The 25545-nt window shown below is 44.8% G+C and overlaps 1 protein-coding gene across 1 annotated transcript; it reads left to right on the forward strand.

Moving 5' to 3' along the window:
- The first annotated feature begins 2953 nt into the window (after positions 1 to 2953).
- On the forward strand, positions 2954 to 24124 carry VDAC2 (voltage dependent anion channel 2). The gene is made up of 10 exons (XM_032140738.2): positions 2954 to 3095; positions 3291 to 3346; positions 4387 to 4455; positions 6191 to 6240; positions 11255 to 11407; positions 11500 to 11552; positions 12933 to 13160; positions 14755 to 14905; positions 22519 to 22576; positions 23742 to 24124. Exons 2-10 carry the CDS (start codon positions 3316 to 3318, stop codon positions 23831 to 23833), a joined length of 885 nt encoding a protein of 294 aa, XP_031996629.1. The 5' UTR covers positions 2954 to 3095; positions 3291 to 3315; the 3' UTR covers positions 23834 to 24124.
- The last annotated feature ends 1421 nt before the right edge of the window (positions 24125 to 25545 follow it).

A 25545-nucleotide genomic window follows, 5' to 3' on the forward strand; every position in this document is an offset into this window, starting at 1 on the left:
CTTTACACACACTTGACTTTAAGTGCCTTGAGAGTAGGGACTGTGTCTCAGTGGACTTTGCTTACCCTGTGGATGAAACAAAGTAGTTGCTTGTGGTAGGTAGTAACTACCTACTAATGCAGCTTTGGTCTAAAGGACTTTGGATGTAAGCACTCAGATTTATTTACTAAATTCAGCTCTGGAAAAAATTGCCATTATTCCCCTGTTTAGCCACAGATCTTCTTCCCCTGGTCATTAGGTATTGTGTACATTCCTTGGGTTTGCAGAAGGTGAAGCCACAGAGAAAGTGAAGTGCAGGGGGCTACAAATTGCTACAGATAATTCACATTGTGAATAAGCCCTGCTGCAGATAGTGGAGGTGACTCATTTATCAGACTGGGTATTTCGGGGAGGTAGTGTGCTGTGGTGCAGTTAGGATGGAAATGCCGCTCTTTGTTATTAGCCTCACAATAACATCAAACATACCAGACCATTTCCCAGAAGAGCCAGGATGATTGCAAACCGACCTGTCTGAGCTCGAATGAAGGAATGAATGAGGGCTTCTGGTGCCTGATCTCTTGGAAGTAAATTCTGCTAACCTTTTGCAACATGAGTAAGCCCAGTCATGACCAGGCAAGACAGCTGGCTGGGCTTGCTCATGGGAGGGAGCTCTTCCAGGCTGCAGCTTTCATCTGGGTTTTGAACTGTGGAAGCCCATCCTTTTCTGGTTTAGGAGGAGGGTAGAACCTTGAGAGCATTTGAGCAGACATGGCTTTCACAGCCAGAGAAAGTCAAGGGGGAAAAGGCTTTGCTCAGAGACTATGGCTGATGGCTACTAAAGATCACTTCATTTGTCATTTCATAGATTAAAAAAATGAGGTAGGCCGAGAACAGTGGCTCACGCCTGTAATCCCAGCACTTTGGGAGGCCGAGGCGGGCAGATCACGAGGTCAGGAGATCGAGACCATCCTGGCTAACACGGTGAAACCCCGTCTCTACTAAAAATGCAAAAAATTAGCCGGGCGTGGTGGCAGGCGCCTGTGGTCTCAGCTACTCGGGAGGCTGAGGCAGGAGAATGGCGTGAATTCGGAGGTGGAGCTTGCAGTGAGCCGAGATCGCGCCACTGCATTCCAGCCTGGGCGACAGAGCGAGACTCCGTCTCAAAAAAAAAAAAAAAACCAAAAAACAAAAAACAAAACAAGGCAAAACAAAAAACCCCAAAAAACCACTGAGGTCTACCGGCGAAATTACTGAGATAGATGACTGCTTTGGGAGTTCCAATTGAACCCATTTCTATTTCATTAGACTGCTCATATTTTTCTTTTTCCTTTGGCTCTGTTAAAAGAAAAAATTACAAAGAATTTAGTTTAAACATCTCTGGCTTTTAGTTCCAATTCTACAATTGGGCAACGCTTCATTCTGTAAAATGGAATGAATGTTCCAATGAGAATAGGAAGTGTTGCTATTACAGACAGAAAAGGGCCGAGGGAAGCAGAAACAAAAAGTGGGTTAGTTGGTAGAAAGTTACTTTTCTTGTAAAGGTTAAAGAACACGGGACTTCTTTATGCCAGCTAACACTGACCTGTTTGGGGATTTTTGTTTTGAGACAGGGTCTTACTCCAGCGGGCAGGCTGGAGTGCAGTAGTGGCACCATCTAAGCTTACTACAGCCTCAACCTCCCAGGCTCAAGCGATCCTCTCTCCTCAGCCTCCCAAGTAGCTGGGACTACAGGCGCCAGCCACCACGCCCGGCTATTTTTTTTTTTTTGGTAGAGGCAGGGTATTACTATGCCTAGGCTGGTCTGGAACTCCTGAGCTCAGGCGATCCGCCCACCTCGGCATCCAAAAGTGCTGGTACTACAGGTGTGAGCCACCGCGCCCAGCCTGTTTGGGGATCTGGCTAGCATCTCTGTTTCTCTCCTGATTTCTTGTAAGGTCAGATAAAGATCCTAGCTTTGGCGTGGTCGTGTGGAACTTCAGCATGAGTAACCCCATTTTGGTTTGGTCTGATGGGCCTAATGCAGGAGCTCAGTCTAAACTAACGGCTTCCTATACATTTTATCTAATAGCTCTGTCACTCTTCCTGCACACCCGGGGAACGCGGGTGCAGCATTCTAACGCCTGCTCGGCATGATTCCACATTTTCTCCAGGCCCATAATCCAGAGGAAGTTGGGCCCGGAGCAGGCTTGCCTCGCCAAGCTCCGGCTCCGTGCGTGTGTGAAGCAGTGCCATGCCTGAGTGGGGAGGAGCCGCGGAAGAGAAAGCCTAAGGCGGAGTGGAAATGGGTGGGGCACGCTGGGAGCCGCTCACATTTGTTCAGGGAGAGGCAGTCCCAAAAAACCTCTCAGGCACACAGCCCAGCACAGCAAGGCAGTCACACCAAGGTGGGAAAAGAGGGCAGAAAAGCGCAAGGGGCTGGAGGTGGCGCCCCTGTGTCCCTCCCACTCGTTCTCCCTGGGCTGGGAAAGAGAAGCGGTCCCTCAGAAGCGCAGGCTGCGCTAGCTTAGGATGGACGTGGGTAACGCTCAGCTGACTCCCCGCAGGCGCCCTATGCAGGGCTTTGTTTCTGGGGGGACCCGCACCAGCGCATAAACGGAGTAGGAGAAATGTACGTGACCCCGGTGGTGCGCAGCCGCGCCCTATCGCCCCTGCCACGCGCCGACGCCCCGCCCCATCCGTGACGCGTTCGCGCGGGGCCTCTGCCCCATCCCCCTCCCGGGCGGTCCCCAGCGCGAGGCCTCCGCCGTTCCCCGCCCCCTCGCCTCTGAGGCTGCCCGGATAGCTGCCTGATCCAAGGCCCAGCAGCTTCTGCCTTCCCTATCCCCACCGACGGACGGAGGCAGCCCACCTGCAGGACCGGGGCGCTGTTGGTCCACGTGGCCGCTCTGGAGCAGGTTGGAGTTGGCAGCGGGCTGCGCTGCAGGGACAGGCGCGGCGGACAGCCCCGGGGGCAGCGGCGGGGTCCTGGCTGGGAGCGGACAGGGTTGCGGCGGGCGGAACGGTGTCTCCTTCACTTCGCCCTCCAGCCGCTGCAGCTGCAGCCCGACCGCGAGCGTGTCGAGCGGCTTCAGCAGCTAGCGGAGCGGTGGCGGCGGCCCCCCTCAGGAGACCACCAGGTACCGCCGCGCCCGCCTCACGCCGACCCAGGGGCCCAGGCCGCGGCGGCCAAGCGGGAGGCCCGCGCCGGACTCGGGGTCGGCCCTGGCTTCCTAAGATGGCCGCGCTGCCCCGCGGCCCCTCTCCCCTCTCTGTCGGGGACCTCCCTTTGCCCCTTTGACCCCAGCTGACCGCACTTCTTGTCCCTCCCGCAGATTCCCCTCTTCCAGCGGCCTCGCCATGGCGACCCACGGGCAGACTTGCGCGCGTCGTAAGTAGAGCAGGGATCTGTGCGGGATGGGGCGGCGGGGAGTCGAAGCCTGTCGACCAGAAACCCGCAGTTTGTTTCCCCCCATCTTTCCAAGAACTTGGAAATTCGGCTGCTTTTGGTGGTCGCTCCACCGTCTGACCACCTCCTCTGCGGAGGAGGGGCTGGGCTGCTGGATTTCAAATAGGGGAACAAGGCCCGGGGAGTTGGTCTGTGGCCGCATGGACTTTCAGCTTTTGTACATGTCTTTGACGTACAGAAGTAATAAGTTATTAATTGGGGATTCCGTCTTTGGAGGATCAGATCAGTCACTTTTCTAGAGGAAGTAGCAGTCCCTCTTGTGAGAGCGCAAGGTCATTACTTGTGCTCCTAAGGGCGTGGACGTGCTTTGTGGAATGAATGAGCTGGTGTAATGAGCTCAGATTGCCTGCCCTTAAGCAGCACAGCATTGGCTGAGGACTTGGGAGTAACATTAGTAAGTTTGAAGCGCTATTTGATGTTTAGTTGATGTAGACATTTGAGTGAAACACAGATGGCAGTATTTTTTCCAAGTTTCAATATTTAAATTCCCAGTATTAAATTCTCTTCCCACTCCAGGATGTTGGTTTTCACCTCAGCGAAGATATTAAAGGACGTATCAGGGGAAAGGGCCTAGTCTTAGGTTTTGGTTTTATCTAATTTAGTTAAATCAGCTCATGTCGGTGAATTTTGGCAGATATGTACATATCCATACACACAAATACTTGTTTGATTCTTTGTACTTGTCCAGTCCTAGGAAGTGAGGTTGTAGGTAATAGACTGTTTTTCTGTTTTGGAACGAATTTCCCAAGTTTGTATAACCATGGTTATCTGTTTTAGAAATAATTCGTTGGTGGTGTCTCCTTTATGGGTCGTTATAGTTTTATTGTAGCTCCTGACTGCATAAAAAACATTCGAACAAATGGGATTGCTTGAATTTTAATATCAGCAGCGGGTCATACTCTAGTTGTTGGATAGAAGATGGGAGAATAGAGACATTAACACTGGAATTTTTTTTCTACCAGCAATGTGTATTCCTCCATCATATGCTGACCTTGGCAAAGCTGCCAGAGATATTTTCAACAAAGGATTTGGTAAGAACCTTATTTTTAAAACGTTTTAGATAAAGAGTGAAAATGTATGTTTGGGTTGCTTAGCGAAATCAGATTAATCATTGCAAATTGTAAATATCTTGCTGCTTTAAATTGAGAGTTATTTATTTTTTTGAGACAGGGTCTCCCTCTGTTGCCCAGGCTGGATGCAGTGGCACGATCATACCTCACTGCAGCCTGGACCTCCTGGGCTCAAGCAATCATCTTTCTTCAGCCTCCCACATCCCAAGTAGCTGGGACTACAGGCACGCTCTGCCACACCTGGCTAATTTTTTTTACTTTTCGTAGAGGTGGGGTCTCACTGTGTTACCCGGTAAACACAGTGGCCTCTCAAAGCCTGGTTGGATTACATTACAGACATGAATCACTGTGCCCAGCCTTGTATTAATTCTTCTATTAGAAACTTAAGATACTTAGATTAAACTTCTGTGAAAATAGTTCTTTTACAGTCTACATCCCCCTCCCCCAATTTCCCCAAATTTTTTAAAACTAGTTAGAGGATTTGAGCCTTTAAGAAAAAGCGGCTTGTGCTTTAATTTTTTTTCAGTTATAGCTTAGGCCTTGGTTGACTAGAGTTATGATATATTACTGTTTTGCTTTTGTGGTGACTCCTAATACTTTATCTAGAGTTAGGAGCTTTTTCAGGTGAATTTGAGTTTTCTTGGAAAATTTTGTTCCATACCCTCCTCCCCTTTATTTAGATTGTTGGAAATACTCCATCGGCGTAAATGTCCTAAATGTGTGTATTGTGATAAGTTGGTTTTGTTTTTGTTTTTGGTTTTTTTTTTTTTTTTTTGAGACGTAGTCTCGCTCTGTTGCCCAGGCTGGAGTACAGTGGCGTGATCTCAACTCACTGCAGCCTCTGCCTCCTGGGTTCCAGCAATTCTCCTGCCTCAGCCTCTCTGGTAACTGGGATTACAGGCACACGCCACCATGCCCAGCTTTTTTTTTTTTGTATTTTTAGTAGAGACGAGGTTTCACCATGTTGGCCAGGCTGGTTTTGAACTCCTGACCTCAAGTGATCTGCCTGCCTTGACTTCCCGAAGTGCCAGGATTTCAGGCATGAGCCACCGCATCTGGCCATATCATAAGTTATTAGCTATTCTGAAATTTAAGTTGAATGATTTTTTAATCTGATATTTAAGTTTAAGAATAGTTTGGGGGCCGGGCGTGGTGGCTCACACCTGTAATCCCAGCACTTTGGGAGGCCAAGGTGGGCAGATCAGGAGGTCAGGAGATTGACACCATCCTGGCTAACACAGTGAAACCCCATCTCTACTAAAAATACAAAAAATTAGCCGGGCGTGGTGGCACACACCTGTAGTCCCAACTACTCGGGAGACTGAGGCAGGAGAATCGCTTGAACCCGGGAGGTAGAGGTTGCAGTGAGCGGAGATCGTGCCACTGCACTCCAGCCTGGGTGGCAGTGAGACTCCGTCTCAAAAAATAAAAAAAAAAAAGAATAGTTTGAAAGCATTCTTTTGTGTACCGACTACCAAAAAACTAGACAAAGCAGCATAGGGATAATTCTGCCCTTTATAAACCAGTTTACAAAAGATGAATTTGTAACAATTTCATTTAAATATTGTATATTAACACAGTTTTATCCACCTCTGAATATGTGGAATCTTTTTGTTTTTTATGTATAGTCAACAATTGCTATGCATCTTTCATACAAAAGAATCATTTTGTTTCTTTTGCTGTCTGCTTGTTGAAGGTTTTGGGTTGGTGAAACTGGATGTGAAAACAAAGTCTTGCAGTGGCGTGGTGAGTGTTACTGTTGAATAAGTTCTATTGAACCTTTATAATTTTTCAACTTGTAAAATGGTCATAACTGAAAGATGTCTACCTGTTTTGTCTTAAAGAAGAGGCAGAAGTTAACTTTGTTTTAAGAGATTTGCGTGTAACCTGATTTATTTTGGCCTTGAATGTGATTTCTCATTTTCATGTGGTCTTTCGTCATATTATGTATGCACAAGGAACATAGGAAAGACCAGTCAGGTGGTACTCTTTACTCAGTAAGATTACACATTTGAAGGCAGGGAACCCATTATTAGACTTTCTGTAACCCTTTGTCAACAATGCTCATCAGAGTTATGGGCATAAAAATATCAGGAACTCATTAATTTGAGTATACTAATCATTTATATAATGTCCATTTTCTAGCAGTTCTCCCTGGAGAAGATTTCCACATGTATTTTGTGAGTTTAGGGAGTCCTGATCTGAATTTTTTTTTTTTTTTTTTTGAGACGGAGTCTCACTCTGTCACTTAGACTGGAGCGCAGTGGTGTGATCATGGCTCACTGCAACCTCTACCTCCTGAGTTCAGGTGATTCTCCTGCCTCAGCCTCTCTAGTAGCTGGAATTACAGGTGCCTGCCACCATGCCTGACTGATTTTTGTATTTTTAGTAGAGCTGGGGTTTCACCATGTTGGCCAGGCTGGTCTCCAACTCCTGACCACGGTGATCTACCCACCGCAGCCTCCCAAAGTGCTGGGATTACAGGTGTGAGTCACCATGCCCAGCCAAGAATATTTTTTAAAGAGGTTAACATTTTGGTATTTGGGTGTCTTGATAGTTCAATGAACTGTTACAAAGGGGATAAACTAAAATTTAATTTTTTTCGAGACAGGGTCTCACTCTGTTGCCCAGGCTGGAGTGCAGTGGCACAATCTCAGCTCACTGCAGCCTCGACCTCTTGGGCTCAAGCAATCTTCCCACCTCAGCCTCCCAAGCATCCGGGAGTACAGGCCCTATCCATCATGCCCGAGTATTTTTTGTAGTTTTTCTAGAGATGACGTTTTGCCATGTTGCCCAGGCTAGTCTTAAACTCCTGAGCTCAAGTGATCCACCAGCCTTGGCCTCCCAAAGTGCTGGGATTACATATGTGAGCCACCATGCCCAGCTAGTAAAATTTAACTTTGTGCAATTTTTTTTACTCTAAAAATTTTTAAGATTATTTTGGGGATGGGTATGAGTGTGTGCATATTAGAATACTATAGGTTATTTCAATATATGTATGTATATATATATACAGAGAGACTTTTTTAAAATTTTTTGAGACGGAGTCTTGCACTGTCACCCAGGCTGGAGTGCAGTGGCATGATCTCAGCTCACTGCAAGCTCCACCTCCTGGGTTCATGCCTTTCTCCTGCCTCAGCCTCCTGAGTAGCTAGAACTACAGGCACCGGCCACTACGCCCAGCTAATTTTTTTGTATTTCTAGTAGAGATGGGGTTTCACCGTGTTAGCCAGGATGGTCTCCATCTCCTGACCTTGTGATCTGCCCGCCTCGGGCCCCCAAAGTGCTGGGATTACAGGCGTGAGCCACCGCGCCCGGCCTATATAGACATTTTTGATGTAGTGCATGCAACTGAATTTATTTAAACTAATCGTATTGTAGTTTCTTTTTTTTTTTCCGTCTGAGACACAGTCTTGCTCTGTTGCCCAGGCTGGAGTACAGTGGCGTGATCTCAGCGCACTGCAACCCCCACCTCCCAGGTTCAAGCGATTCTCTGGCCTCAGCCTCCCAAGTAGCTGGGATTACAGGCACTTGCCACCATGCTCCGCTAATTTTTGTATTTTTAGTAGAAACAGGGTTTTGCCATGTTAGCCAGTCTGGTCTCAAACTCCTGACCTCAAGTGATCCCAAAGTGTTGGGATTACAGGCGTGAGCCACAGCGCTAGGCCTGTAGTTGTTTAAAAGCCTAGGCTTGTTGGATTTCTGGGGTTTTACATTGATCTTATCTGTCGCTTGGTTTTTTTGGTCTGAAAAGAAGCCTAGGTGTTTAGTTATGATTGGATGACTTATTTGGCCAAGTTAACAGGTTACAGAGCAGTGATTTAGTGTGTTTTTTAATGTTCCCATTGTTAGTCTATTGAGGCCCCTAGTGTATATGTTGAAACACAAAAGGCCTTCTAAAAAAGATTCAGTCCTTGTGTTTAAAATGCTTACTTTCTAGTTGGAGAGACAAAATAAACTGAGAATACTGAGATAATTAATATCAAATACTAGATCGTTTGATAAAGCAAATCTTTGTTGGAAAGGAATAGATTATTGTGTATAGGGTTAGGGAAAGTTTTATGGAAATAGGTTTAAGAGCATGAAGGATATGTAGAAGCTGGATTAGATATAGCATGTTTTTATTCACATTTAATACATGTAACTCAACAGCCATGGTATTAATCCTATAGTATGTCTCTGGCGCCAGATAAGTCCCATTAATACCTGGTTCTGTTTTCTTACCTGAACAGCAAAGCTACTGAAGCCACTCCAGAATGTGGAAGCCAAAATTTCTGGTGGTAGAGTAAAGGGTATGAGCTGTAATCTGGCCCAACTCTGGTCCCACAGGGTGGTGTTGGCTTTGTTTCTTGAGGCTTCCTTGGCATGTGTATATAGGCTGGCTCTTGATCTGTGGGCTGATGGATGGCCGTAGGTGGGGCCCCAAGAGTCATTAATGTCATTCAGGATTAAAAATAGCTACTCACACATTCCCCATTCAAACTATCTGCCAGAAAAACCTGTTCCATATATTGTTTTAATAATGCTTTCCTGTTCTGTGTAGCATATGAAAATGTACAAACTTTCACAGTGTCAATTCAATTTAATCATCTGGAGGTAGGCTTTGTAATTATAGTTGCAGAAACAGACCCAAAAAAGTTAAGTGAGGCTGGTCACAGTGGCTCATTCCTGTAATCCCAGCGCTTTGGGAGGCCAAGGCAGGAGGATCCCTTGATGCCAGGAGTTCTGAGACTAACCTGGGCAACATAGTGAGACCCCGTCTCTACAAAAAAATTTAAAAATTAGCTGTGCTTGTTGGTGGGCACCTGAAGTCCCAGCTACTTGGGAGGCTGAGATAGCAGGATCGCTTGAGCCCAGGAGTTTGAGGCTGCAGTGAGCTATGACTGTGGCACTGTACTCCAACCTGGGTGATAGAGTGAGACCCTGTCTCCAAAAAAAAACGCAAAAAGTTGTGTCCTGCTCAGTAAAAAGTTGTGTCCTGCATTTAGTAAATGACACAAACTGGACATCAGAACTCCTAATTTTTATATCTAGTGTTCTTTCCTAACATGATCCAGTGCTTTTTTTTTAAATTGGAGATGGAGTCTCACTCACTCCGTCACCCAAGCTAGAGTGCAGTGGTGCCATCTTGGCTCACTGCAACCTCAGGCTCTCAGGTTCAAGTGATTCTCCTGCCTCAGACTCCTGAGTAGCTGGGATTACAGGGATGCACCATCATGCCCGGCTAATTTTTGTATGTTTAGTAGAGACGGGGTTTCACCATGTTGGCTAGGCTGGTCTCAAACTCCCTACCTCAAGTGATCGGCCCGCCTTGGCCTCCTGAAGTGCTGGGATTACAGGTGTGACCCACCGCGCCCAGCCAGTCCAGTGCTTTTTAGTATAGGTGTTGAGGGCTATGCTTTGACTTGAAATTCCTGTTAATGAAAGGATCTAATTTAGGAGAGTGATATAAGACCTAAGGATTTGTCTCTAACAGCAGAGCAATAGTTACACAAATGTTCTGTTTTCTGAGAGAAGGATGACTGGCCTTTCCTCCTATTGATACAGTTTTTGATATTTCTCACTCTGCAGATATCACAATTTCTGGCTGTAGTCTCTTTATTATTTTCACATCAGCTGTCTTCCTTAGGCTTGGCGTGGTGATGCATGTGATCCCAGCTACTCAGGAGGCTGAGGTATGTGGATCACTTGAGCCTGGGAGGTTGAGGCTGCAGTCAGCTGTGATCACAGCACTGTGCTCCAGCTTGGGTGACAGACAGAGGCGAGATGCTGTCTCAAAAAACAAAAAAATTCAGATAAGCCCTCCGTTATTTTTTCTTTTTCAGTTTGTGTGCAACCAGGGATTGGTACATTATTATTTTATTATTTTTAGACAGGGTCTCACTGTGTCACCCATGCTGAGTGCAATGGTGGGATTATGGCTCACTGCAGCCTGGACCTCCCAAGCTCAAGCAGTCCTCCCACCTCGGCCTCCTGAGTAGCTGGGACTACAGGCGCACACCACCACGCTGAGCTGGTTTCTTAATTTTTGTAGAGACATGGTCTTGCTATGTTCCCCAGGCTGGTCTTTTAAGTGCTGGGATCGCAGGCATGAGCCACCACACTCAGTCCCCCATTGATTTTTGAATCCCAAATAAAATCACCTTAGCAAAACCTTCCTTAGAAGATGTACAGTTAGCTGGGCGCGGTGGCTCACGTTTGTAATCCCAGCACTTCGGGAGGCCGAGGTGGGTGGATCACCTGAGGTCAGGAGTTGGAGACCAGCCTGACCAACATGGTGAAACCCCATCTGTACTAAAAATACAAAAATCAGCTGGGTGTGGTGGCGGGCACTTGTAATCCCAGCTACTTGGAAGGCTGAGGCAGGAGAATCACTTGAACCTGGAAGGCGGAGGTTGCAGTAAGCCGAGATCACACCACTGCACTCCAGCCTGGCGATAGAGTGGGACTCTGTCTCAAAAAAAAAAAAAAAGGTGTACAGTTTGTTCACTTGAGAATTCACTACAGGTTAACTTGTGATTGATTGGAAATGTCAGCTGTGTATGTAAAGTGGCAGTCAGTTGCTCAAAGGCTTGTCACTCTCACATATGCTTAGAGAGTAGCACAGTGCAGAGGGATACGAGTGTTCAGGAAGCTAGAAAAAGGAGGATTCATGAATTTACCAAATGTTTCAGCGAGTTTTTATGCATGCGTGTATGTAAGGCAGTGATGAATTCTGGGCTTATGAGAATGTTCATGAAATTATTGATTGTCTTGTTAGGAATTTTCAACGTCTGGTTCATCTAATACAGACACTGGTAAAGTTACTGGGACCTTGGAGACCAAATACAAGTGGTGTGAGTATGGTCTGACTTTCACAGAAAAGTGGAACACTGATAACACTCTGGGAACAGAAATCGCAATTGAAGACCAGGTAACATTTTGAAAATTTTAGTATTAATTTTATTAATTTATTTTTGTATTTCCAAAAAAGAAAGAAAACAAATTACTTTTCTTTCAAAATAGATTTGTCAAGGTTTGAAACTGACATTTGATACTACCTTCTCACCAAACACAGGGTAAGCACAGACATTTTTATCTATTACATTTAAAAGTATTTCTCTTTTGTATATTTAGAAAAGGTGTACATTTACTGTCTGATAGCTTATTAAGCTACCTTGTGGTGGTGAAATCTCTGCATTTGCTTTTATTTATTTATTTGAGATGGAGTCTTCGCTGTGTCACCCAGGCTGGAGTGCAGTGGCATCATCTTGGCTCACTGCAGTCTCAGCCTCCCAGGTTCAAGCGATTCTTCTGCCTCAGCCTCCCTGAGTAGCTGGGACTACAAGTGCGTGCCACCACACCCAGCTAATTTTTGTATTTTTAGTAGAGGCGGGGTTTTGCCATGTTGGCCAGGCTGTCCTGGAACTCCTGACCTCAGGTGATCTGCCCACCTTGGCCTCCCAAAGTGGTGGGATTACAGGCATGAGCCACTGTGCCCAGTCTTTTTTTTTTTTTTTTCATATTTTATTTTATTGTATTTATTTTGTTTTATTTTTATTTGGGACAGTCTCTCTCTGTCACCCAGGCTGGAGTGCAGTGGCGTGATCTCGGCTCACTGCAACCTCCGCCTCCCGGGTTTAAGTGATTCTCCTGCCTCAGCCTCTTGAGTAGCTGGGGTTACAGGCATGTGCCACCACGCCCACCTAATTTTTGTATTTTTAGTAGAGACGGGGTTTCACCATGTTGATCAGGCTGGTCTTGAACTCCTGACCTTGTGATCTGCCTGCTGTGGCCTCCCAAAGTGCTGGGATTACAGGTGTGAGCCACTGCTCCAAACCTGTTTATTTATTCTCTGTCACCCAGGCTGGAGTGCAATGATGCGATCTTGGCTCACTGCAACCTCTGCCTCCTGGCTTCAAGCGATTCTCATGCCTCAGCCTCCTGAGTAGCTGGGATTACAGGCGTGTGCCACCATGCCTGGCTAATTTTTTTTGTATTTTTAGTAGAGATGGGGTTGCACCATGCTGGCCAGGTTGGTCTTAAACTCCTGACTTCAGGTGATCCGCCCACCTCAGCCTCCCAAAGTGCTGAGATTATAGGCGGGGGCCACCATGCCTGGCCTATATCTGCTTTTAGAGTACTATGGTTGCTATCATTTGGCTTGCCTTCAAATATTTGCTTCTTTGTTGTTGCACTAACTTGGGCAATTAATGTGTTTCTAACAGGCTTTTGTGACTGATTGTTAGTTTTGCAAAGCAGTCTTCCTAGATGGCTGTCCAGTTGCCTCATGTGTCCTTGTCTTGTAGTTCATTGAGCTGACTTTTTTACTCCCTGTTATTGTATTGCTGGTTTTTACTCCCTGGTCATACTACAGTTCATTTAAGTCTGTTTTGTGCTCTCTTGTGCAGAAGTGTGTGTAAATTTTTCCCAGTGATATCAGTTTGTTCTTTTTCCAGAAAGAAAAGTGGTAAAATCAAGTCTTCTTACAAGAGGGAGTGTATAAACCTTGGTTGTGATGTTGACTTTGATTTTGCTGGACCTGCAATCCATGGTTCAGCTGTCTTTGGTTATGAGGGCTGGCTTGCTGGGTACCAGATGACCTTTGACAGTGCCAAATCAAAGCTGACAAGGAATAACTTTGCAGTGGGCTACAGGACTGGGGACTTCCAGCTACACACTAATGTGTAAGTATTTCTTTCATAGGATACTGTGATGTAGGCCCTCAGAGGATGATTTTGATGTCTGTTATCTCTTACTGATCTGGGTGCACCCTAAAGGATTTCTCATAACATTTAAAAACAAAATCATTCTTGGTCATTTCTAGGGTGCCCTTTGAAAGCTTATAGTAGAAGAATGTTAGTCTGACCTTTGGTGCTGAGAGAGTAAATGTTCATTTTATATGGGGTTTAATGCGCTTGTATTTTTACAAGAGGCATTAGATATTGGCAGACTGCTACCAGTACCTTCATTTTACTTAATTATCTTGATGTGTGAGATGCTGACTTAATAGGATTGCCTAAAATGTATGGTATTTTGTTGTTGGGGTTTTTTTTCTTCTTTTTCTTTTTTCTTTCTTTTTCTGTTTTGGTTCAGATGGAGTCTTGCTCTGTCGCGATCTTGGCTCACTGCAACATCTGCCTCCCGGGTTCAAACAGTTCTCCTGCCTCAACCTCCCAAGTAGCTGGGACTACAGGCGTGTGCCACCATGCCTGGCTAATTTTTGTATTTTTGGTAGAGAACGGGGTTTCACCATGCTGGCAAGGCTGGTCTGGAACTCCTGACCTCGTGATCTGCCTGCCTGCCAAAGTGCTGGGATTACAGGCGTGAGCCACTGTGCCCGGCTATTGTTGTTTTTTTGTTTGTTTTTAATTATTTTTGTAGAGATGGGGTCTTGCTATGTTGCCCAGGCTTGTCTCAAACTCCTGGCCTCAAGCGATCCTCCCGCCTCAGCCTTCCAAAGTGTTGGGATTGTAGGCATTGAGCCACTGCATCCAGCCTGGTGTTTTTACCTAGCCCAAACTAGATAGATACACGGAAAGTACTTAAAATGTTTTTCTTTCCATTGTAAAAATTCACTGGTAAATAACAGAAGCACAAAGAAGAAAACCTACATTTCTTTTTTTTTTTTTTTTTGAGACAGAGTCTCGCTCTGTCGCCCAGGCTGGAGTGCAGTGGTGCAGTCTCGGCTCACTGCAAGCTCCACCTCCCAGGTTCACGCCATTCTCCTGCCTCAGCCTCTCCGAGTAGCTGGGACTACAGGCGCCCGCCACCACGCCCGGCTAATTTTTTTTTTGTATTTTTAGTAGAGACGGGGTTTCACTGTGGTCTCGATCTCCTGACCTCGTGATCCGCCCGCCTCGGCCTCCCAAAGTGCTGGGATTACAAGCGTGAGCCACCGCGCCCGGCCTACCTACATTTCTTATAATCATGCCAGCTAGGTATATAATCTTTGTTAATGTTGTGGTTCACCTTTTCATATGTGTGTGTGTATATATATGTATATATAAAATCATAACCAAAAGGCTGTTTTAGAACCTCTTGCATTTTTAATACAGTGTGATAATTCCACTGAATGGATATTCTGTGGTTCATTTTACCAATCCCTGTATGGGTATGGGTTGGGGAAGAAAACCTGTTAAAACTTGCAAGTTTTCAGTGGAACACTAAAGCCCCACTTGAGCTGTGGTTTTTATTTAAATGTAATGCTACAGGTCAGCCTGTGCCTTAGACATTATTACATTGTCTATTCTAGATCTACTAATTTAAAATATCTTATAGCAATGATGGGACAGAATTTGGAGGATCAATTTATCAGAAAGTTTGTGAAGATCTTGACACTTCAGTAAACCTTGCTTGGACATCAGGTACCAACTGCACTCGTTTTGGCATTGCAGCTAAATATCAGTTGGATCCCACTGCTTCCATTTCTGTGAGTACTTTTGTGGACTTAGAATGGGGGTTTTGGTTGTGGGAATGAGTCTTTGGGTATACTGAATTATGTTGAAAATTTGAACTGATTTCACACAGTCCCCAGTTTACACATAGATTAGTTTTCGATTTTGAAATGCTGCTTTTTTTGAGATTCGACTGTCACCAGGTGAGTGCAGTGGCCGTCTCGGTCGGTTCACGCCATTCTCCTGCCTCAGCCTCTCCGAGTAGCTGGGACTACAGGCGCCCGCCACCACGCCCGGCTAATTTTTTGTATTTTTGGTAGAGACGGGGTTTCACCGTGGTCTCGATCTCCTGACCTCGTGATCCGCCCGCCTCGGCCTCCCAAAGTGCTGGGATTACAAGCGGAAATGCTGCTTTTTTGATGGATACAGTGTTAGACGTTTTATTTCCAGGCCAGGCCGGTGGAGTTTGTTTAACCTCAAAAGCTGCCGAGTTAATGTTGATAATAACCTTGAGCCATAGGCCTGTCTAAGCCCAGGTATAGCTGGTGTTTTGGTCCCTGAGTGGTTCTTATTGTGTCAGAAGTAATAGTGCTTTAATCTCTTTTTTTAAGGCTTTCTGTTGTCCAGGCTGGACTGCAGTGGCACAATCACGACTCCCTGCAACCTTGACATCCTGGGTTCAACCTCAGCCTCCTACTACTCCCAACTAATTTTTTGATGTTTTTTTGTAGGAATGGGATCTCCATATGTTGCCCATCCTAGGCTCAAGCTATCATCCCGTCTCAGCCTCCTTTGGGATTATAGGCATGAGCCACTGTACCTGGCTAGTATTTTAATCATCACTTTGTCTTTTTTTTTTTTTTTTTTTTTTTGAGATGGAGTCTCTGTCGCCCGGGCTAGGGTGCAGTAGTGCAATCTTGGCTCACTGCAACCTCCGCCTCCTGGGTTCAAGGAATTCTTCTGCCTCAGCCTCCCGAGTAGGTGAGATTACAGGTGCCCACCACCACACCTGGCTAAATTTTTTTGTATTTTTTAGTAAAGACGGGATTTGTTGGCCAGACTGGTCTCAAGCTCCTGACCTCAAGTGATCCACCCGCCTCACCCTCCCAAAGTGCTGGGATTACAGGCATGAGCCACTACAGCTGGCCCCCTTCTCCATTTCTAATTGCAGCAGTAAAAACCTCAAGATTCATACAGCACACTATTCTGTTGCTCGCGTTGATGTTCTCAGATGTCTGTGGCATTTTAACAGATTTAATGTCAGTGGAAGAAGCTTCTCTCAGCTACTAGGAGTTCATAGTTAAAATGGGAAGGCAGCTTGGGACCCCTGTGTCATTTAGTGACTCCTGGGAATTAGTTTGGAAACGTACCTAGCCTTTCCCACTTCAGCAATGTTAGCTGCCACTCCAATTCAGTACCCAGAAGCATTGCTTAATGCTCCTTGTGATATTAGGAAGTATATATTTGGTTCTCCTTCCCTCTCCTGGCATAGAACTCCTAAAAAATCCTTGGAATCCCCAAAGTATTAAGTATCTTTTTGTATGCTAATGAGTTGACTGGTGGTTGGCCACCTTTAGGTAGCTTGGGGGTGGGGGCTAGTTAGTGGAGAGACCAAGGTGTGATTAGAGGGGGTGGGGAGAGGGGCTGTAGGTTAAGTTGTTCACCAATGGCTAGTGGTTTAATCAGTCATGCCTGTATAATGAAGCCTCATGAAAACCCACAAGGACAGAGGTCAGTGGGCTGGGTAGCTGAGGTTACTGAAAGGTGGCATGCCTGGAGAGGGCATCGAAGCTGTGTCCCTTCCTGTGTTTTGCACTATGCGTCTCTTCATCTGTATCCTTTGTAATATCCTTTATTAAAACTGGTAAATGTAAATAAAGTGTTTCTCAAGTTCTGTGACCTGCTGTAGGAGATTAATTGAACTCAAGGAGGGGCTCATGGGAACCTCTAGAGCTGCCAGATCAGAAGCAGAGTTAAAACAACCTAGGGCTTGCAGTTGGCATCTGAAGTGGGAGGACGGCAGTCTTGTGGGACTAAGCCCTTAACCTGTGGCATCTGATGTCTCCAGGTAGAATTAGAGGACATTGAGCTAGTGTCTGCTGCAGAAATTATTGCTTGCTTGGTGTGTGGGGAAAGCCCTCACACGTGGTCACAGAAGCATTCTGTGTTGTGAGAGAATAGTAGGAGAAACTGAGTTGGTTTTTTTCTGTATCCTCAGAATTGATGTCAGGATTGGGATTTGCTAGAGTGGCTCTAGCTAGAGTGGCTCATCGAAGCATGGTTTAGGAAGAAAAAGGATAAATGGATGGGAAATGAGGAACTTTTGACTCCTGGGTGGTCAGATGGTCACCCCTGCTATGGAGCCACAACAGTGCTGTTGTGTTCAGGTACTTAAAAATTACCAGTGCAATTCAAAGATAGATCCAACTCCAAGGGAATTAGTTCACTGGGTGCATAAGGAAACGCAAACAATAAGAAACAAGCAAAATATACAGTCCCTTGATTATTGTTATTTGTAATAGCTAAAATCAAAGTGAAAGAGTGCTGGATTGTACCTTGATGCTAGACCAAGCTCAGATTTCATTTGGTTTAAGCCTTGACCACCAGCCTCAAAGCCACCTTGCAAGGGTAAAAAGTTACCCCTAAGACCTGTATTTGCTGTATTTTGCCCAGTTTGGAGAAATTTAAAAAGTCAGAAGTCAGAGATTACATTGAGAAATATGATCTGAAATTGCCTGAGGCAGTAGTCAGGCTTATTAATCAAGATAAAGGCTGACAAATGGGGAAGGGTAGATTTCTGTTGGGAAGGCAAAGCAAATATCTAATTCTTATTGATCTGTAATGAAACTGATATTTTTTTGTACCATGCTCATACGGCCATATGGTAATATTGTTGGCAGATTAAACTCCCTTGTGTAAATAAGTCTTATAATACTGATTGATAATCATATGTATTGTGAAATTGAGTTGAAGCCTCCTCAGGATGTAATACCTATGGAAAGTGACTGGCCTGAGGAGGAACTGGATCTCACTATCAGCTGATTTCTGTCCTGAATAGTTCTGCACAAGGTACAAATAACAGTAGATCAAGGGGAAAAAAAGCTGATACAAGAAGATAAAGATTTTCTAGTGGCTTCTGTCAACCTAAAGGAAGAAACTAAGGCACAAAATACAATTTTAAAGAATTTATTTGCACCATAATGAAGACAGCTGCCCAGCAGACTCAGATCCAAGTGGATTTGAGCTCCATTTGGCCCTTGTTACAAACAGGTTTTTAAAGGCCAAAAATCCGGGACAGGATGTGGGCTGATACAAAGTTGTTTGGCAGGAATTCTCTTTGGTTTACAGAAATAACATTGATTAGTGATTGGCTATACCTTGTTCTTTGTATCACAGATTGTAGGAACATGAAGATAATGGGTGAGGGTCACATTGTGCAACTTGCGGTAACACTTTAGATATTTGCGAGCTAGCCTGGAAACAAGGAAGGAGAAAAAGTACAAAATGTTTTTAAACAATTTCTCCTGGGCATGGGGGTGTGTCCTGTGACTAAAGTCTCGTTCTCATGTCTCTCTGGGCCTGATAAATTTTGCATACCTCACATTCCTCATACTGCTGAGCTATTTTTTTTTTTTTGAGATCCCAGGCTGGATCATGCTCACCCACTGTAACCCATTCCTCTGCCTCACCCTCCATGGATCCCACCACAGGCTAATTTTAAGATTTTATAGAGACGGGTTACCTGGGCTCGACTCTGACCCTGATCCACCCCGGCCTCCAAATCTGGATTACAGGCTTAACCACCCGGCTGCTGATTTTTTTCATAGGCCAATTAGGTTGGAGACGTAGTCATCCAGGCTGGAGTGCAGTGGCGTGATCTCGGCTCACTGCAACCTCCACCTCCTGGGTTCAAGCCATTCTCGTGCCGCAGCCTCCTGAGTAGCTGGGATTATAGGTGCCCACTACCACACTCGGCTAATTTTTATATTTTTAGTAGAGACGAGGTTTCGCCATGTTGGCCAGGCTGGTCTCAAACTCCTGACCTCTGGTGATCCACCCACTTCAGCCTCTCAAAGTGCTGAGATTACAGGCGTGAGCCACAGCACCTAGCCTGGTTGTTTCTTTAAACCTGTCCCTATCCCACAGTAGCTTCTCCAGATGATAGGCATATTTGTGTTTGTACTCTTGTAGATATGTCTGTTATGTAAATGCAACAAGTGTAAACATCCTTGACAGATATATGGACCTTTTTGCTGTAAGGGATCTCTGTTTGAAACCAGGGGGTGGACTGTGATACTGTGGTGTATATATTTTGGTTTTTGTCCAGTTCCTGGCTCACAGCTTCTATAACCCTTGTAATTTCCCAAGTGACTAGAGCAGTAAGAGTGTCTTTTGTTGAGATATTTGGCCATTTGTCCTTGGTTCCTGAAACAGCTCCAGAGCATAAAAGTGAAAGACAGTCTTTTGTGGGTTATTGGTTTTTTTTGGTTTTTTTTTTTTTTTTTTAATGAAATCTCACTGTCATCCAGGCTGGATGGAGTGCAGTAGCACCATCTCTGCTCACTGCAACCTCAACCTCCGCCTCCTGGGTTCAAGCAGTTCTCGTGCCTCAGCCTACTTAGTAGCTGGGATTACAGGTGCCTGCCACCACGCCCGACTAATTTTTGTATTTTTAGTAGAAATGAGGTTTCACCGTGTTGGCCAGGTGGGTCTCCAACCCCTGACCTCAGGTGATCCACCTGCCTTGGCTCCCAAAGTGCTGGGGTAACAGGCAGGAGCCACTGCGCCCTGGGCTATTTTGTTACTTTTAACAGGCCCCTTTCAACCACATCTGAACTTATGTTAATGAGGTGATTTTTGGATAGTCCCTAGATGACACGGTAGGGAGTGCTGGTTGCTAGGGAACAAACCTTCTGCCTTGGGGAGGGCATAGTAGCTAAAGGTTGAGCCAGTGGCCAGTGATTTAATTAATCGTGCCTTTGTAATGAAGTCTCCGTAAAAACCCAAAGGACTGAGTCCAGGGGGCCTTCAGGAAGGTACACAATAATACATTCATGTCATGGGAGGGTGGGGCATCCCAGCTCCACAGGGATGGAAGCTCCTGTGCTTGGGACCCTTCAAGACGTCACCTATAAAGGAAAAGATACATAAGTATCTTTTCATCTGGCTGTTCATTTATATCCTTTAAAATATCCTATATAACTGGTAAATATAAGTGTTTCCCTGAGTTCTGTGTGCCACTCTAGGAAATTATTTGAACTCCAGGGGGTTGTGGGAACCCCGATTTATAACCAGTCTGTAAGAAGCAGAGGCAAAACAACCTGGAGCTTTCAATTGGCATTGAAAATGAGGGCGGGGAAGTTTTATGAAACTGAGCCCTGAACCTGTGTGATCCGATGCTATCTCTCCAGGTAGATAGTATCAGAATTGAATTAGAGAACATCTAGCTGGAGTCCGCTGCAGAATTGTTTGCTTTATGTGTGGGAAATTCTCCCTAGGCCTTGTGAGAGTATAGAGGGAGAAACTGAGTTTATTTTTTCTACTCCTTATTTACAGTTTCATGGTTTAACTCCTACTGTTAAATAATAGGAAATTTTTTTTTTTTTTTTGGAGACAGTCTCACTTAGTTACCCTGGCTGGAGTGCAGTGGTGCAATCTCTGCTCTGCTCACTGCAACCTCTGCCACCCGGATTCAAGCGATTCTCCTGCCTTAGCCCCCTGAGTAGCTGGGTTTACAGGCGCCTGCCACCGTGCCTGGCTAATTTTTGTAGTTTTAGTAGAGACGGGGTTTCACCATCTTGGCCAGGCTGGTCTTGAACTCCTGACCTTGTGATCCTCCCGAAGTGCTGGGATTACAGGCATGAGCCACCAAGCCTGGCCAATAATGGGAATTTCTTTTTTCTTTTTTCTTTTTTTTTTTTTTTTTGAGGCGGTGTCTTGCTTTGTAGCCCAGGCTGGAGTGCAGTGGTGCAGTCTCCACTCACTGCAACCTCCACCTCCCGGGTTCACACCATTCTCCTGCCTCAGCCTCCCGAGTAGCTGGGACTACAGTTGCCCACCACCAAGCCCGGCTAATTTTTTGTATTTTTAGTAGAGACGGGGTTTCACCGTGTTAGCCAGGATGGTCTTGATCTTCTGACCTTGTGATCCGCCCACCTCGGCCTCCCAGGGTGCTGGGATTACAGGCGTGAGCCACTGCGCCCGGCCAGTAATAGGAATGTCTGTCCAGCTATCTGAGGCTCTTATTTGTAGGGCACAAGATGGTCATTAGTGAGGTATTTTTTTTCTTTCTTTTTTTTTTTTTTGAGCTTTGTTGCCTAGGCTGGAGTTCACTGGTGCAACCACAGCTCACTGTACCCTCAGCCACCTGGGCTCAAGAGATCCTTCCATCTCACCCCCACTTCCCCGGTAGTTGGGTAGGTGTGCACCATCATAGCAAGCTAGAAAAATTTTGTACAGACAGGGGTCTCACTATGTTGCCCAGGCTGCGGTTGAATTCCTGGGCTCAAGTGATTTTCCCGCCTTGGCCTCCCAAAGTGCAGGGATTACTGGTGTCAGCCACTGTGCCGGGCCTGTTTTTTTCTTTAGATGGTCATTGGTAGCTCATGAATATTTGGCTGTAGTGCCAAGTGAGTACAGGTGTTTTGGATGTGGTTTGTGTCTGTATAGTTACATCATCTCTTTCTCTGGATTGGGCTCTTTGGATGTTACACATAGAGTATAGACATCGAATCATTTGGAGATCTGTTTTGGTCACACAGGCTGTTTGTTACCTTTATACTGTAGCCCTCAGAATGCTGAATGCAAAGCAAAGTTGGCGTGTTTAGGCAACCTAGGCCCTGGTAATGAAGGCAGGTGTTCCCGGCCTCTGGTGTGGCTTCATAATGTTAGGGGTGGTACAGAATGGAGCTAGAAAGAATCTACTCCTTACTATGTCTTACTCTTCAGGGTTCCTTCCAGCCCTTGAAGTCAGTAACTAAGTCCTAAAATGTTAGGATTGTGCAAGGAAGGCAGGGGCCTGGATTGGTACATGATTCCTCACTGGGACCTCCTCCCAAGCACAGTGGTTACATACAGCCAGAACTCAGCGGCACCAGCATTCATGAGAGATGTAAGAATGTGAGGATAAAGGATTGTTTGATCTGATTCTTCAGAGGAATCACTTGTCGTTTGGAGATTTTTTTTTTTTTTTTTTGACATTGATGGTTTTGATTCTTTAGGAAGAGTCCTGAAAGTAGTAATGTGTGTAACTAAGTTGTGAATTTAGACTTTATACCCTGCACTTTAAGGCTGCTGTGTGTCACCTCTAGTGAGCCTGACTTGTACCACATTTTGGTCTGGTTTGTTGTGCTAGACTAGAATTAACAAAGACGATTTTTATGAGAGTGCGTAGACTCTTGTGCTGTACGGACAGTTTGGGGTCTTTGGATACTTTCCAGTGGCTATCAAGAGTATTGTGTCCTGCTGAGAATTTGATTTTTGAGTTGAATGGATACGAATTAAATAGTACCTGGTTTGTTTGGCTTAATACATAATATTGAATTTTATTGTCTCGTGAATAAAACTGAACATGACTACATGATGGGGAAACATGTAGGGGCTTTGTCTCTATTGAAATATTTTTCTTACAGTTGTTTTTGTATTTTAGGCAAAAGTCAACAACTCTAGCTTAATTGGAGTCGGCTATACTCAGACTCTGAGGCCTGGTAAGTATTCTTGATAAAGTAGGATTGTTTCGATAGTATTAAAAAAATTTAGTTTTCATTTTTCAGCTTATTTTGCAGACCTTTCAAGCACAGAGGAAGAGTTGAAAGAGTACAATAAATACATGTTTACCTTTTGCCACAATTTTTTATTTCTTTTTCCTTTTTTTTTTTTTTTTGCTGGGCCATTTGGTCATGACACTTCTCTTCAGAATAAGGCCCATCTCTCCTTTTCTGCATAACCATAATACTATCACACCTAAGAAAGTTAGTGATTCCTTATTATTTAATACCCACTTCCTGTCAGTTTCCTCGCTTGTATCTGAAATGTTTTGTAGTAATTATTTTGTCGATCAAAGTTCACTGATTGCTTTGGTTCTGTCTATAGTCTTGTTGACTTTATATAATATTTCGAAGCGTGCTGTGTCTAGAACAGTGCTTCTCCAACTTCAGAGTGCACATGACTCATCTTGGAGTCTGCTTAAAGTACTGGAGACTTTTCCCCCTTCAGATAGGGATTTTCCTCCCCAAAGTTTATTTTGGTGATTTTGAAACCTAAAGAAAAGTTGGAAGAATGGTACAATGAACATCATATGCCCTTACCCTGCATTGACCAATTATTAACAATTTATTAACAATTATTAACATTTACATTTATTTTATGTCTCTGAAACTTACATACTTTTTAAAAAAAATGTATGTTTTGCAGACATACAGACACAGCATCTCCTAGCATGTGTATCCTAAGAGTAAGACATTTTTCTTTATAAGCACAGTACCATTGTCGCATCTAAGAAAACATTAATGTAATACCAAATACATATTCAGATTTACCCCCATTCCCAAATGTGTCTTTATTGTAGGTTTTCCTTTCTAGGATCTAATTATGATTATGTCTCTAGTCTCTTTTCATCGGGATAGTATACTCAACATTATAGTATATTCTAGAACACTTTGAACTTGTTATAAAACATTTCTCTGTGACTTAGTGCCTTACTTAGAATGGTTACCTAGAAGGCAAGCCCTCTGGTGGCCAGCACTAGTAGTTCAGCTGACGGGCTGAGGAAGTGACAGGCAGGCTCTGGGGATGACTGTGAAAGAAGGTCCAGACTGAGTGAAGTGCCAGGTACATCACGGTTTTTTGTTTTTGTGTTTTTTGTCTTAATAGGTGTGAAGCTTACACTCTCTGCTCTGGTAGACGGGAAGAGCATTAATGCTGGAGGCCACAAGCTTGGGCTCGCCCTGGAGTTGGAGGCTTAATCCAGCTGAAAGAAACCTTTGGGAATGGATATCAGAAGATTTGGCCTTAATATATTTCCATTGTGACCAGCAGCAGGCTTTTTTCCCCCAAGAAGATGATCAAAACAGAGGATGATCTCAACAAGAGCTGTATTTTAAGTATTTAGACAGTTCCTTGTTAGCTGGTTTCTAGTTGAATTGGTTATCTAGTTACCAATGCTGCAGTCCTGCAGTCACCTATACATTATTTAAATGTATTTAACTGTTAAATGCGCTACCCACCAATAATGAAATAGACCTTTATGAAAACTGTGCAGTTGTGTGCATGTTTGTTTTTATGTTCCTTTAGAAAACATTGACTATTACCATTGAGTGAGATGGATCAGTGGATGTTAAGATGAGGTTACAAATTTTGTTAAGTTCAGCCATTATTACTTTTGGTATCCCAGAACATGACTAATTATGAATAAAACAAGTATACATAATTAATGGCTCCAAGTATTTGCAGAGTTCCACGTTTGCCAGCTAGGATCAAATCCCCGTGGTAGCTAGCCAATACTGAATTTTTCCAGTGAGTATTTTGCTCTTTACCTAAATTTGTGCCACAGAATCTTCTGTGTCCCTAGAATAATTCCACGAGCTTTTTAAGACTACAATAAGAGGATACATGCTTTTACACTCTTCAGTTTGTAAGTCTGTGCAGAATTGCCCTGCATCATTGAAAGGAAAAAGAGAAGGTGCTGAAAAGTTACACAAACACACCATACCCCTGTGAGCTACTGCTAGGCGCATAAAGTAGGCCATGGTTTGGTGACATGGTGTTAGGTGTACAGAAGAGGAGTAAGGTGTAGACAGTGAGGGTAACCTGAGGGACTGTGAGAGGTCATTACTTATTTCCTTCTAGGCAGACACACTGAAAGGTGGGTATAGGTAGGAGACCAGAGGCAACCCCTTTAGGCTGTGTGGCATTGGCCTTCATCTGGGCATGAATGAGACATTAATAGGTGGTTCTGGTTGGAAAAGTAGGAAAGAGCACATTTTCTGATAGGAGAAGATAATTGGAAGTATATGATTAAAGGTTGGAGAAGATTTGTTCAACAAATCTGTAATAGTAGACCTGAAGAATGGTAGAGCCTGAGTGATAAGAAACGGGTAAGGAAATGGAAGGACTCACCACCCAAGAGATGATACGTGCGACAAACTTGCAGGTTAAAAAGCTGGTGAGACCAGAGCTCAAGCAAGCTCTCCACACAGGAGGGTTGGGGGCATGAAGACCCCTCTGGTGGTCCCACTATTCCTAGGGGACTGGCTTGAATGGCCCATGTGAATCATGGTTCTCTGAAAGGCCCTCTCCAGACATGACTTAAGTGACAGAAGGTTAGAATTTGAGCCAGGTAAGAGGAGAAACAGATGAAAAGATGTCCATGCAGGCCAGGCCTGAAAGCAACTCTTGCAGTGTGAACTAATCACTGCTGGTGGTCCTCTAAAGAGAAAAACCCTAGTCATGGGGACTGCTGCCCCTTAGCTAATAGGTGGCCCTTTATTGGGCAGTGGCTACAGTAATTTGGACTGAGGTGTGGCACAAGTGAGTTAGCTGTTTGTCAAGGATTTGCTTAGAGTAAATTGAACCTATTCACCCATGTGCATCCTAATATGCTTTTATGAGTTAGAAAAGGGTAGGTTTCCAGCCACGGTCTTGCATAGTGTCCAAAATGCAAAGTTTGTCCCAGGAG

Source organism: Hylobates moloch, unplaced genomic scaffold, assembly GCF_009828535.3.
Source record: "Hylobates moloch isolate HMO894 unplaced genomic scaffold, HMol_V3 SCAFFOLD_3, whole genome shotgun sequence".
Taxonomy (NCBI): domain Eukaryota; kingdom Metazoa; phylum Chordata; class Mammalia; order Primates; family Hylobatidae; genus Hylobates; species Hylobates moloch.